Raw genomic sequence first — 13771 nt, forward strand, 5'->3', positions numbered from 1 at the left:
GGAAATAGGTCTATTGTCACTTCAAGAATTATTTCACCTCATTTTTTTCACTGCAGCTGCATGCAGCTGTGACAGACTAAAGTGCATCAGCAAGATACAAAGCACCACCCCTCCAGACGCACACACTCTACACAGCCTCAGGCTAAATTCTTCCAGTGTCAGTTACAACATCAAAATGACAAAACCCAATGGTTTTGTTCAACAAAACATCTTTCACTGCCTAGGAAGAGGCACAAAGCAGCAGGTAGCATTTGTTTTTTTCCCTTGCTGAAAGAAGTCAATACCCCATGCTTCAATTATATCGGGGATTTTTCCTGTCAGTTAAGTCAGTTACCCATTTCTGACAATTAAATCAGTAATCCGTTTCTGTGAGGGCCCCGATACTCCAGCACAGTATGTACCCTGTGGCTGGGAAAGCAAAGCATTCATCCAGCTCCTTCATGTCTGCCACTGAGACTGTCTCATAAATCATCTGGCTGGAATAACTCAGGTAGGGCTTAATCCAAAACCCACTGAAACCAGTAAAAAGATTTCAGCCAGCTCTGGACCAGGACCTCAGGGCTTTGTACAACCACTGTCCCAGGCACAGGACTCTTTCTGCCTCCAAAGAGCAGGATAAAGCCTTGGCTTTGCTGCAGAGCCATTAGAGATGTAGCATATCCCATCGCCGGAATGGCTGGTGGAGTCTTATTTTATCTGACCTCACACCTGATCAGTACAAACCACATGCAAAATGCTAGTGGATGGGCACAGTTAACACTGCCATACTTTGTCCCGGGTTTCCCAGCCTATGCCTTGAAAGCCTTGTTATTCCATGAGGTACAAGAGCTGCTGGGTCCCTGCCAGCCTGAGCACATGCAATAAGTCTGACAGCCTGGGAGAAAGCTGGGCAAAGCCCCATATGCCTGCTGTTGGCCACATACCTCCTAGACAGGTCTGTAGTAGTATTACATACTAATAGGCCTCCAGAGATCCCAGATAAATCCAATCAGTCAAAAAATTCTGGCTGGCAAAATTCCTGTGTGGGTGCAATGAGTCTGCATGGGAACGTATGGGATACCTTGAAATGGTAAGAGCTAAAGATGCCAAAAAACCACTAGCTTTCTGAGTTGGTGACAATCAATATCTAAGTTGCCACAGCATGAACTACTAGCCAAAGCACATGCCGGGGTGAGCCACACTGTTGGTTTTTAAAGGACAAAGCCAGCCTCTCCTTAGGACAAGCCCTAAGCATATCATCCCAGCATGCCAGGGCTAAACAGCACAATAAAGCATAATTTCCGACAGCTTTCTAATGGAAAAAACCAAAACCAAACCAAACCAAACCAAAACAAAAACCATCCCACAAAGCCTAACAGCAGCCCTCAAGAACTGAACTTGCACTAAATATCTCCAAAGACAACACAAAAGTGACTGGACATCAGTAGCTCCAGCATGACAGACACTTGAAAAATTTATGGCACATGTATCCTGATCAGTCCTCACACAGTTTCTGGCCCCTGGAGAAGACACAGTAAGATCAAGTCACTCCCTCTTGGGTATGTGGTGCATGAGTTGATGCTGCTACAAGGCATCTTCACCCCTCAGTCTCTCTTGGGCACAGGCATCAGGCTAGAAAGACAGGCTTTCCATGTTCCTTTATGAATTCCAGAAAATTACAAAATGCATCACTGTGGCTGGCTGAGTTACAAATACTGCCGTCTGATATAGCCGCTTGCACTTCTAAGTTTGCTGTTCAACTTGAAGCCTGAACAGCATCTGGGAGAACTAGCAAACATGTTATAGCCTACACATAATCATCCATCCATCCATCTCCCAGCAGAAATGCTCACAACCAGCAGTGGCTTCCCTACCGCAAGGCTACAGCCCAGTGATGGGAGGATACAGGGAAATGCCCTGTGCCTGAGCAGCAGGTACTAGTGCTCAGAGCTGATGGAGCATTTTCAGCTTTCATACCGCTCTTTAGGACAACGTGATTCACTTGATAAAACACCTGAAAGTGTTTGGACAGCAGGAGGTCTGGCCAGTGAATTGCTGTGGCTTAAGACATGTACACAAACACATTGTACACATATTTTTAAAGGTGAAGATGATCCTCAAATCCCTAAAAATCTCAATCCACCAAAAACAATCTAGCATGATATATTTGTTTGTTAATAACTACCCAAATGTTGCTGCCTTTAGCTCAACATGAGCAGTGCAATGCAACGGGTGTGGATGTTCAGCTCCTCCCTGGGATTGCCCCTGCTGGGGCAGGTTTTGGGAGGTCCCAGCTCCCAGAGTCACATCTGAACTTGAGAAAAAGCCTCTGTTATTGTTAAGGCAAACCAAAAATAAAAAGGCTAGACTAAATTATTTTTAAGATCTCAAGATTTTTAAAGCAGTCTTGTGACTTTTAAGGGGTCTGACTCATGATGCTTGAATGCTTGAAGTTGGCAACAGTGAAGGGAGTACAGCAAGATTTAGCATACAGCAATTTATTGCTAAAAGCCTTCAAATGTGTGGGAAAGGGCACAGAGCACTTCTGCAACGATTCAGCAGAAAACAGGGGCATGGGCCCAAGACCTTCTCCTCTGGTCGGGCTGCCACCAAGCTTGCCTCCTCCACAAAGGTAACCCACACAAAAAAACCTGGCAAAGCTGCCCCAAATGTGGTGAAAACACTTCCCAAAAGCAGGCTTGAGTGGGTGGGGAGCAGGCTATTTCCCATGTCAGCAGCCATCACTCCCTGGTCCAACCCCTTGGCTTCCCCATCACCCAGGGGCAGGTATCACCATCAGTTTGCAGTGCTCCCCAGGGAGGATACCCTCAAGGGACATCGGTGAGCTGCTGCCTGCAGCTTTTGCCTCCCCAGGGCTTCAGTTTCCCTGTGCATGATCAGGGACCATGCATAAAATTTCAGGCCACACAGTGACTTATGGATACCCCTGAAGTTCTGGATTTCAGCTTCCGTGGTGGCAAGGGCAGAGCCTCTTATTTCCAACCCCCTGCAGCTGTCACTGCCTCTGGAAGCCGTCCATGCTACATCACTGATGTCCGGAACACCCCACAGACTCTGCACACACACAAGAGCTTGGATGCACTCACGGGAAGTTCAAGTGACATATTTTTATAGTAGAAAACACCTCCCAAACTACACTCCCAGAATCCTCCACAGGCCACCCAAGGCCTCTATTAGCAACAAACCCTAAGATATCCTTAAAAATATTTTTTTAAAGCAGAAATACACTAGAAGTATATGAATACCATGTACTATACCGTGGATCAGCACAGGCTCCACAATCCCTCACTTGCTGCCCAACAAAAATATACTGCGCCCCAGGCCTAGGGGGAAACCTTCTGGAACAAGAAGGCAGTTTAGCACCATGGCACATTTGCTCCTCTGCCTTTTGGAGAGGTCACCAACCAGGTGACAGCTGTGTTTTGCAAAGGAGGCTGCCCCCTCATTTCCCTTTGACCACCGCGTTTCACATGAGTTTATTTATCTGCAGGCAACACTGCTGCTTTCCAGAGCTCACAGGTTCAGTTTATAGCCCGATGAGAGCTTACCTACCCAGTTCTGCATGGCAACACTTCCTTCGGAAAGAAAGGCAGCTATTGCATCTCACCTACCTGGAATTTCTACCCCAAGTATCATCAGCTTCCACCAGAAAGCCCTACTGATGTAGCGGGGCCTTATTAAAAAGCTCAAACCAGGCATACAAAATACATTGCATTCTGCTGACTTCCATTTAAAACTGCTCAGAAAAATGTATTTTCTCCTACAGCATACAGAACCTGAAACACCATGGTTTTGTCAGCACATGGGAAAGACTAGAAACAAAAATGAAGTCCATATTAAAAATTAAATACAAAACCTGCTTAAACCCAAGTTCCTTTTTATTTTCTAAATCACTGTAGTGTTAATAAACTAAATCAAACCTTTATATCAAAGAAAACATTACAAAAATATATGGGGCCTGACTTTCTCTCTCCTTGCTCCAGCATAAATCATACAAAAATCAATTAAAGAAAACAGAACTGTACAGGTGTAAAATGGGGTTAGTTAACAAAATGTAATTCCCAGTATTTCATGCTGCTGCTCTCATAAATTGACATCATCATACCCACATCAAGTTCTGTTCTCATTTGCACCAAAGGAAATCTGTAATAACTGACAGCAAATACTACCCTTGTTGCTTACATAAAGTGGTTGTAAATGAATAAAAAGTGACAGGCAGTACAAATACAACAGCAATTTCACAGTAATGGCAGACAACTCACAGATATGCTATACTACATATACCAAGGATATCTCAGCTTTCGATCAATATCTTACAATTTTAGTTCTATGTCTGGAAACACAAACACAATCCCTTCTGCACAACACTCACTCACATGGCATCTGAGCATGAGTCTTCCTATCAATAATTTCATGTGGCCATACTCCACCTTCACTGTTTACATTTATCCATACAACAAAATAACTAGAAGCCAGAACATTTACAACAGCCTAATGGAATTAGACACTAGATACCCCTGACTTCCAACCTATTCCACAATATTAACTAAAGCTATTTTACAGCACATATTGTTAGTAAAGAGTCTTTGGTTAGCTATGACATACTTTCGAATTTAAAACAAAAATCCTCAAAGACATTGCTAATAAATGCAAGCCACTAAGACCATTTTCCATACGTAATACCTCACCTCTCTGCTTCAAGGCGCATTTCCTCACGCTTTTGCCTCCTGAGTTCTCTGCGGCGTTCAAAGTCATCCATGGTGGGTGTTCAAGCGTTCGGAGCTCTGGAGAGATCCAAATCTAAAGGGGAGATGACCACTTAGATGAGAGAGAAAACACAATGGATGCGTTTAAGCAACAGCGTCCATTTAGTTTTGTTTTGCTTTCTTAACTTCACTGCAACTATTTTCGTTCTCCATCAAAAAAATTATTCTTCAGTATTGTTGAGATAAAGAAGATTAATTAAATGCCTTGTAGGATAAACATAGCCCATGCCTGCGTTTAGTTTCCTAGCTAAAATTAAATCAACATGCTTTAAGTAAGGACTGTATACATCTGCTCGCTGCAGACTAGCTATTTGTAACGTCACAGGTCTTTTTTACAAACAAAAGCAACAATTCAGCAGGATTTTAACTTCAGGCTTCCAAGTTTCACTGGAAGCAGTAAAAACGCTGCACAACAGATTTTCTTTAGTTACACAGATAATTAAAAGTTTTGCAAAAGTCTGTCCGTTCCCAACCCCCCTTCAAGAAAAGGGAAAAGAAAGGGAAGAGAAAATGAGAAAAGAAAGAAAAAGTAACAGAGAAAAGAGAGAAAAGGAAAAGAGAAAAGAGAGAAGGAAAGGAGAAAAGAAGGAAAATAAGCCGCAGCTTTTCAATACCACCCAGGAGGAGCCAAACTGTGTATAAATCCTGCTCAAAGAACCAAAAGTAGCAGTATTTTTTTTGTAGTTTAATCCATGCTTTTTCCCCGTGCCCTACCTTCTTCTTTATGATTTAGTCCATGAAATATTTTCCCCTTTACAGTTCTTCATATACAAAGCCTTTCCAGCCTTGGTTTATATCCCATCAAGCCGAGCATTACAGAATTCCCCTGCAGCCCCCAAACCAAAAATGACTACCAGAAAAGGGAAAGCTGTTCTCTTTTTGTCCCTGCTTTGTTTACAGAGCTGTCAGTGGTTAGTTAAACTCTGCCTGGAATCTGGCATTTAAGGCCTGCTCTAAGATTGCTTCCTGTGCAGGGCTGGAGGCCTCAGCTTCCTCTGCAATTCTAGCCTAGGCGCTGCACTCGGAGGATTTCCACCCCCCACCCCCCCCCACGTCCCCCCCAAAAAACATTTTCCAGCCCATTAGTACAAGACCAGCCATTGACTCCACAGAGAAAGCCAGCGTCCAGATGCAGACTAAAATTTTCAAAGGTGGCTTATGGACTGCTTGCAGTTTAAGGGAAACAAAGCCAAGGTGCATTTGTAAACTATTTGAAGTGCCCCGTTTGCAGATGCAGATCTGCCTTGTGGCTTTATATTCCTGTCCACTGGTGCAGCATCCAAGCACCCTCCCCATAAAATCACTGGCAACAGCAAAGCCTCTCATGACTTAAGGGTATCTGTGGCTTTTTCTGCCCCCTTTTTTGGATTAAAACACTGCTGAAGGCAAGGGTTTTGTGAAGGTTATTTTATTAGTTTACTTTTTCCTGGGGGTGTTTTTCTTTCTGATTTGTTCCTGGATTGAGGGATTTAAAACTTTGTTGTTGTGAGTTTCTTCATGTTTGGCTGGCTGGGGTTGTTTTGTGGAGGTTCAAAGGAAACATTAATTTTGCAAATCTGATAGTGACTTTATAATTGCTGCTGCTTTTTTTTTAATGCACAAATCGACAATTATATAAAAAGCAAGTTGTAACAAGACATTTTTTCAAATCTTTTGTTTATTTACTCTTACCACCATGTAAGAAGGACACAGAACAGCAAATCTGCTGTTTTCTCCCAAGAAATGTTTTCATCTCAGCCCACATGTACAGCTAAATCCTGCACCAGTTCCTTTGCTAGAGAGCTCGTGAGTTGCAGGACTGATGTGGTTCCCCCCTGGCTGGGAGATGAGTATCAAAGGAGGAATGGTAGACTACACGGAGCAAGTCTGAAGCAGCATGCTGGGTTTCTGTGCATAGAGGGCAGATGATGGTGTCCACAGGAACCAAGACTGCAACAGGCAGCAGCATTTAATCTGTAGAGTACGGTCATCATCAGGAATTTAAAATATAAAGTGCTGATTGTTAGACTGACAACTCTTGTGCTAGAACTGAGAATCTCAAAGTTTTTTTCCACCCTTTACCTCCCCAAAGTATCCATGCTTTGACACCTGATTTATTTGCACCTTCATGACTTCTCCCCCAGCCAGGTGCATCCCACTCTCCACCTCTCCTGACTAAGGCTCACTCCCTTCTCTTCCTGCAGCTCCATACTCTGTGCACTCACATTTCCCCCATCGCCTCCCCAAATGTCCCAGCCAGTACCTCCACCCCTTCCCTTTCTACATGGTCCTCAGCACCATCACTCATCCTCAAAAGCTCAAGCTGTCTTCCTCATGAGGAAAGCTGAGGAGCATAACAACAACAACCCAAACTATTTCTGTTCTTCCTCTCCTCTTTCCTTCCCAGGAACACAGAGGAGATTGCACAGCAGTCACGAGAAGTTCCCTGCTGCAACAACCTTCCTCCATCTACAGGGTGCTTTTCTGTTGTTTGATGAAGATCAGATGGATGGACTTCTTGGGAGAATGTCTAGGGTTTATTATAGTATCTCCTCTTGAAGGACTGAGGTCCAGCCACTTCATGGCACTCAGATGACTTGCAAGCCAAATCGCTTTTTTAAAAATGAGGAAGGCACTTGGGAAGTGGAGTTCAGGTCAACCATACAACTTTTAGTTAGCAAAGCCGTATCAGGTCCCCTTGAAGAATTCAGTGCTGTTCACTGTCTTCTCAAAAATTACTTATCTTTCAGCCTCTAAAAACTACTAGGCAATAACTTCATGTATGTATCTAAAATAGCTTCTTATTTCCACAAAAAATATAAAATCAGAGTTCTCAGAGAATTCTTGCCTCTCGGAAGATTTAAAAATCGCTTTGCTTATAGATGAAGGTACCAATTATTTGAAGTATTTTCTACAAACCATTTTCAGGAACATGCACATTTTGATGCTTCTCTCTTTAAAATAAAAATTGTTCATGAGTGAAAACATCCTGGGATAAAATGTAACACTCCATCCAGCTCCACTCCAGGGCCTGTCTTCAGAGCCATGTGTGAAAATGTCTTACCGTGTGACCTTCCCAGGTGTGCAAAGTGATTTTTTTTTTTTTTTTTTACTTGCTGATTGTTTTTTTTTCCCCTGTTACACATTTTTAATAATTTGGTGTCAGACAAAAGAAGTTTCACTTTTCTGAAAAGAGGGAAATTGTCCCTTGGAAAACTGCTTCAAATCAAAAGTAATGTTCCATTCAACCACAGGGGGAAAATGAAAAGCTCCTTGGTTTTAATTTAAATATAAAAATTTTGGTTTGCAAAGTACAATGGAAAATGTTTTGATATCTCAGGTTTTTTCTCCAAATTATTTCCAGGTATATGTTTTGCACCTAATTCAACCAGAGGTCATCAACAAATTTTAAAGAAGCAGAATTATTTTTTTCTTTTTGCGAATAGAAGTAGATCTCTGAAACTATTTGACCAGCACCATTCCCCTGACATCCAACACACATATGCAAATTACTGGAATATGGACTAGTTTTACACTGTGAAAGGGTGGACTATAAAAATTAATATTTTGTTGCTTCTATCTCAAAACAAGACCCTCAGCGTCTTTTCAACATTTACATAACTGAAATAATACTGAAAAAATCTGAAGTGAACTCTCAGGAGTTTTCCACCACCAGACTCAGAAGAGGGACCTAGGGAAGAATTGTACAGAGATCTTTGACCTTATTTCTTGGTTTGGTTTGTGTTTTGTTTTGTTTTTTTAAACACCTCTCAGAATCTACTGAGGATAATTCTTGCTCAGATCCTTAGATTTTCCACAGCCTCACATACAAGTGTCTTCTCAGGGTCCCTATCTCTTTTGATTCTGAGACTGAACCTTTAGATAATGTGATCTCTGATGAACCCTGTGGTGTTCCTGAAGACATGCTAAGACTAAGAGATTGATAAGCAAAGTAACTTACCTATATTTACCAGCAATGAATCAGAATCATAGCAAAGTATGTGCCCTGCAAATACCATCTCCTCACAAAAACATTTTTCATTTAAAAAGCAGTACTAGACTCTCCCTCTTCTTTTCATCTCTGCACTTCGCGCAATGTCATTGATCTTCAGTTGACTACGTTTATTGCTAAAATTTATTGCATTTTTCATTGTCTTGCTAAAAACTGCTTCCTTCAAGGACAGTCATATTTAATCCCTCCTGATACAAAACACACACATGCTAATCCCACTTCCCTTTATGCCTCATCCCATGACAGAGTTTAAAATTTTGTCTTCTTTCAGCTTTCATCAAAGTAAAATCAGAAGAATGCACAGTAATTGTAAATATATGACAAAGTATTTTAATAGCAATTAATGGGAATATGCTTTTTGAAAGCAAACAATAAATTGGCTAGGTAGAAATACACACACAACCACATACCAGTATAATTCCAGCATGGAGAGCAAAATAACTTCCTGATCTGGGTCAGATTTAAGACTGTCCTCACCCTATTCCCAGCACTGATTTCAGAGACAACTCAGCACTTGGGGGACCTTAAAAACAGATGAGCTAGACTTGGTAACAAGCAAATGAAAACGCAAACTTCTGCTCAAGTCTTTAACAAACTGAAATGTCTGTGTTTCAGGACCTGCCAGTCACCTTTCCATTACACTGAATGAGTTCCCAGTCTGCAATGTTTATGCTGAGCCACTGCACCAGCTTCAACTTGGTTGAGCCAATAAACCTCAGGCCAAAGCATATTCCCTAATATAGTATGGCTGTTTATATTGCACAGGGCTTTATGCTGGCCATGTCTGGTGACAGCATGGTGCAAGCACATGCCATCTTGCTTCCCTCCCAGTACAGTGAAACAATTGCAAATTTCCTCCTGGTGACCTTCAGGCCCAAAAAGGCTGAAGGTCATGCCTGTTTCCTTAACACAGGATCGCTCACTGCTCCAGTGTTACGAATGCCCAGGGTAAGCTTCACACAGACAACTGCTAGGCAGATTGCAAGCTGTGATGACTGTCCATGCAGATCCATCAGAGCTCTTGCCAGACCCCCTCTCAGCAGTTTGACCCACTCTTCATTAAAGAATGAGGGCAGAAAATAGCTTCATTCACCTGAAGGTGAGAGCAAGGGGATTTGGCTTTCAATTTCTTTGGAATACGACAGATTTTCTGCTAAATTTCCCTTCTTATCTAAAGACATCTGCATGCACTGTATACCAGGTACCTTCCCTTCCTTCCTTAGCCCAACAAGCCTCTCACACTGGTCAACTGAAATGGGGTTACCAACAGAGACACATCCTGCACGCTGTAGGACCCCAGTTCTGTGGGACCTACAGGAAGCACAGAAAAATTGTGGTGGACTGAGCCTGACTGGATGCCAGGTGCCCACCAAATCCACATTATCACTGCCCTTCCTCAGCTGGACAGGGAAGAGAAAATACAAATACAACTTAAGGCTTTAGGGTCCAGACAAGGACAGGGAGAGATTATTCACCAATTACCATCACAGGTGTCCTGGTTTCAGCTGGGATAGAGTTAGTTTTCTCAGTAGTAGCTGGTGCAGTGCTGTCTTTTGGCTCTGATGTGAGAACAATGTTGATAGGACACTGATATTTGTAGTTGTTGCTGGGTGATGTTTATACTAAGTCAAGGACTTTTCAGTTTCTTGGGCCCTGCCAGCAAGAGGGATGGAGAGGCACTGGAAATTGGGAAGGGACACAGCCAGGACAGGTGACTCAAAGTAGCCAAAGAAGTATTCCATATCATATGATGTCATGCTGAGCGTATAAACCAGGGGAAGAAGGAGGAAGGGGAGGACATCCAACATCATGGCATTTGTCTTCCCAAGTAACCATTACGCATGATGGAGCCCTGCTTTCCTGGAGTTGGCGGAACACCTGCCTGCCCATGGGAAGTAGTGAATGAATTCCTTGCTTTGCTTTGCTTATGTTAGTGGCTTTTGCTTTATCTATTAAATTGTTCTTATCTCAACCCTTGAGTTTTACATTCCTTTCCGATTCTCCTCCCCATCCCTCTGGGTGAGAGGGAGTGAGCAAGCGGCTACGTGGTGCTTGGTTGCCAGCCAGGGTTAAACCACGACAACAGGCAAAACAGACTCTACTTGGGGAACTTAGTCTCATTCATTACGAATCAAATCAAAGTAGGATAATTAGAAATAAAACCAAATCTTAAAACACCTTCCCCACCTTAACTTTACTCCCAAGTTCTCTACTCCTTCCCTGCAGTGGCATAGAGGGACATGGAATGGGGGTTACAGTCAGATCATCACATGTTGTCTCTGCTGCTCCTTCCTTTTCAGAGGGAGGACTCCTCACACTCTTCCCCTGCTCCAGCATGGGTCCCTTCCATGCAATGAAGTTCTTCAGGAACAGACTGCTCCAGTGTGGGTCCCCTGCAGGGCCACAAGTCCTGCCAGCATGCCTGCTCCAGCCTGGGCCCCTCTCTCATCAGAGGTCCACAGGTCCTGCCAGGAACCTGCCCCAGCACAGGCTTCCCATGGGCTCACAGCCTCCTTCAGGCATCCACCTGCTCCAGTGCAGGGTCCTCCACAGGCTGCAGGTGGATATTTGCTCCACTGTTAACCTCTGTGGGCTTCAGGGGCACAGCCTGCCTCACCATGTCTTCACCAGAGGCTGCAGGAGAATCTCTGCTGTGGCACCTGGAGCACCTCCTGCCTCCTTCTGCACTGACCTTGGTGTCTGCAGAGTTGTTGCCCTCACATGTTCTCACTTCTCTCTCCAGCTGCAGTTATTCTTGCCCAGACACATTTTGTTTCCCCCCTTCCTAAACACATTATCACAGAGATGCTACCACCATCGCCGGTGGGCTCAGCCTTGGCCAGCAGTGGGTCCATCTTGGAGCTGGTTGGTACTGGCTTTATCGGACATAGGGGAAGCTTCCAGTAGTTTCTCACAGAAGCCACCCCTGCAGTCCCCCCGCTACTAAAAACCTTGCCACACAAACCAAATACAGTAGTAAAAAGGACAATATCAGGTTTCTTCATGAAAAAAACCCCATGACCTTAGCCTTTCCCTCCCTTTTTTTCCTCCCTTCCTTATCCCAAGAAGCAGGAGGCAGGCACAGTGCAAAGAGAAACTGCTTCAGAATTTCCAGAACTCAAGTAACCCAGGGCAGAACAGGGAGGCCAATGAGATACCATGGCCCAGAGCCTAGCATTCAGGGTGAACCCAGCAACTGGGGATACTCCTGCTTGGTTCCACACCTCTGATTTACTTTGTGGCCTTAGGGACTGAGCCTTAGTCAGTTTTGTGCCTCTTAGTCCTTATGTTATCTCCACCAGTTGCAAATTCTTCTCACTGTGCATTTACAGATGGCTAAAACACAACCAGGCCCCAAGTTCAGCCCTGCCCTCTAGATAAAACAGTAACATCAATGCTAAAAAAGCCAAATCCTAAAAATAGAAATGTCTGCTGCAGAGAAGGGCTGAAAGGTGATAAAGGGAAATTCTTTCTGACCCTTTCCTACAGAGGGGTAGTAAAGGAATGGCTTCCAAGTCTACATGCGTGCAGCTGGACCTCTGACTTATGACCGGTCCTCACTGCAGGATCAGATGGTAACACAAGATCTAAGTTTTTCTGTCATTGTCCACTTTTTTTCTTTAAATACTCCCACAAAAAGGATCAAATGTCTCATTAAAGCTTGACATAAACTGAGACTGCAAGCAGCTTTGTGAGTTGTACCCTATTAATCCAAGTGTGCCATTTTCCCATCTGTCTCCACTTCAGTTGTTCCAAAACCCTGGTGTAGAGGTGTGGACCTTTCAAGTCAGTAAAGGACCGGTCAGTGAGAAGCATAAAGAATATTTTGCTTGAGCTGGCTACATACCATGACATCCACTGTATCCCAAGGACTACCACTGCCTTTTCTTTCTACCTCCTCCACCACAGGAATGAAAACAGAACCTCTTCGTTGTCCTTTGCAGATGACAGCAGCTCAGCTAGCATCACTCATTGTCTAAGCTTGACTTGTTTAATCTGGCACCCATGAAATGCAGGTATGGCAAGCATTCTACTGCAATATCAGAAGAATTACAGTTCCTTAATCTATCTTCAGTCAAAACAAATAAATCTGTTTTCTATGAAAATCTGTCAGAAAACATTGGAAATTATTTTCCCCACTCCCCTTTAAACTCTGCATTAGAAGCATTCAGTGCCACTCAGGTCTTTCAGAAACAGGCACAATTTCATTGAAGTCAAAAGGTGGAGTTCAATAGATTGATTTTTCCTTTTTCACACCTCATGCATGCTCTTTCTTCATTCCAACATGTTGGATATTGCTGGCGATCATATATCACCAATAGTAAAGCTTGCATTTAAAGAGGTTCTTTGCTCTATAAATTCATTTTTAAGGCTCCTTTCATGTAAAACCACATCTGCAGTTGTTACTGTAAACTTGGCCAAGTGTTCATGTTGACTGCAGAAAATGAACTTATGTATATGTGTGTGTATGTGTGTGTATATATATGTATACACACACACAGTGGTATCAAGCAGCTTTACTCCTTCCCAAACAGAATAGCTTATTTGGGACTTGAGGCAAAATAAACGTATTAGGTCATGTGAACACACAGTTTTATTCCAACCTAGCCTGTACCTTGCTTTATCTGATCATGCTTCTTAGGACTTCCAAGGAAAATTCATCAATGGCAAACCAGCCGAGTTCAATTCATACTTAGGATGAGAAAATCAAACTTTGGAGATTTTTCAAAGTCCCAGTTTCTATTCACAGAACATTCCATTTCCATCTACATGGGTATGTACCAACCACTGACTCTATGAGAAGGAGGCAGAGAATTACCTAGAATTTCGACAACTAAGTCAAAAAAACATCTGTTAAAATCTCTGCTTGTGGCATAAGGTACATTCTCCACCTCATCTTTCACAGGAGTAAAAAAAGCTTATGTGCATTGGTGGGACATTTTAAAATCTGATTAATGTATTAGTTAACATCTCTGTGGCATCCTGAGCAAAACTATGCAGTCATTATGTAGAA

The 13771-nt window shown here is 43.1% G+C and overlaps 1 protein-coding gene across 4 annotated transcripts in view; it reads right to left on the reverse strand.

The window, feature by feature from the left end:
- CALD1 (caldesmon 1) overlaps positions 1 to 13771 on the reverse strand; it is a 202360-nt gene that overhangs the window by 94470 nt on the left and 94119 nt on the right. For 3 of the 4 annotated variants that reach the window (XM_040594446.1, XM_040594447.1, XM_040594449.1), the window contains one exon: positions 4689 to 4800. In XM_040594446.1, coding sequence (XP_040450380.1) covers positions 4689 to 4759 — 71 coding nt within the window. In that variant the 5' untranslated portion in view covers positions 4760 to 4800. Of the gene's footprint in view, positions 1 to 4688; positions 4801 to 5480; positions 5621 to 13771 lie in introns of those variants that run through there. The other variant, XM_040594445.1, reaches the window with a different exon arrangement.

The sequence above is a fragment of the Falco naumanni genome, chromosome 5 (assembly GCF_017639655.2).
Source record: "Falco naumanni isolate bFalNau1 chromosome 5, bFalNau1.pat, whole genome shotgun sequence".
NCBI classification, from domain to species: domain Eukaryota; kingdom Metazoa; phylum Chordata; class Aves; order Falconiformes; family Falconidae; genus Falco; species Falco naumanni.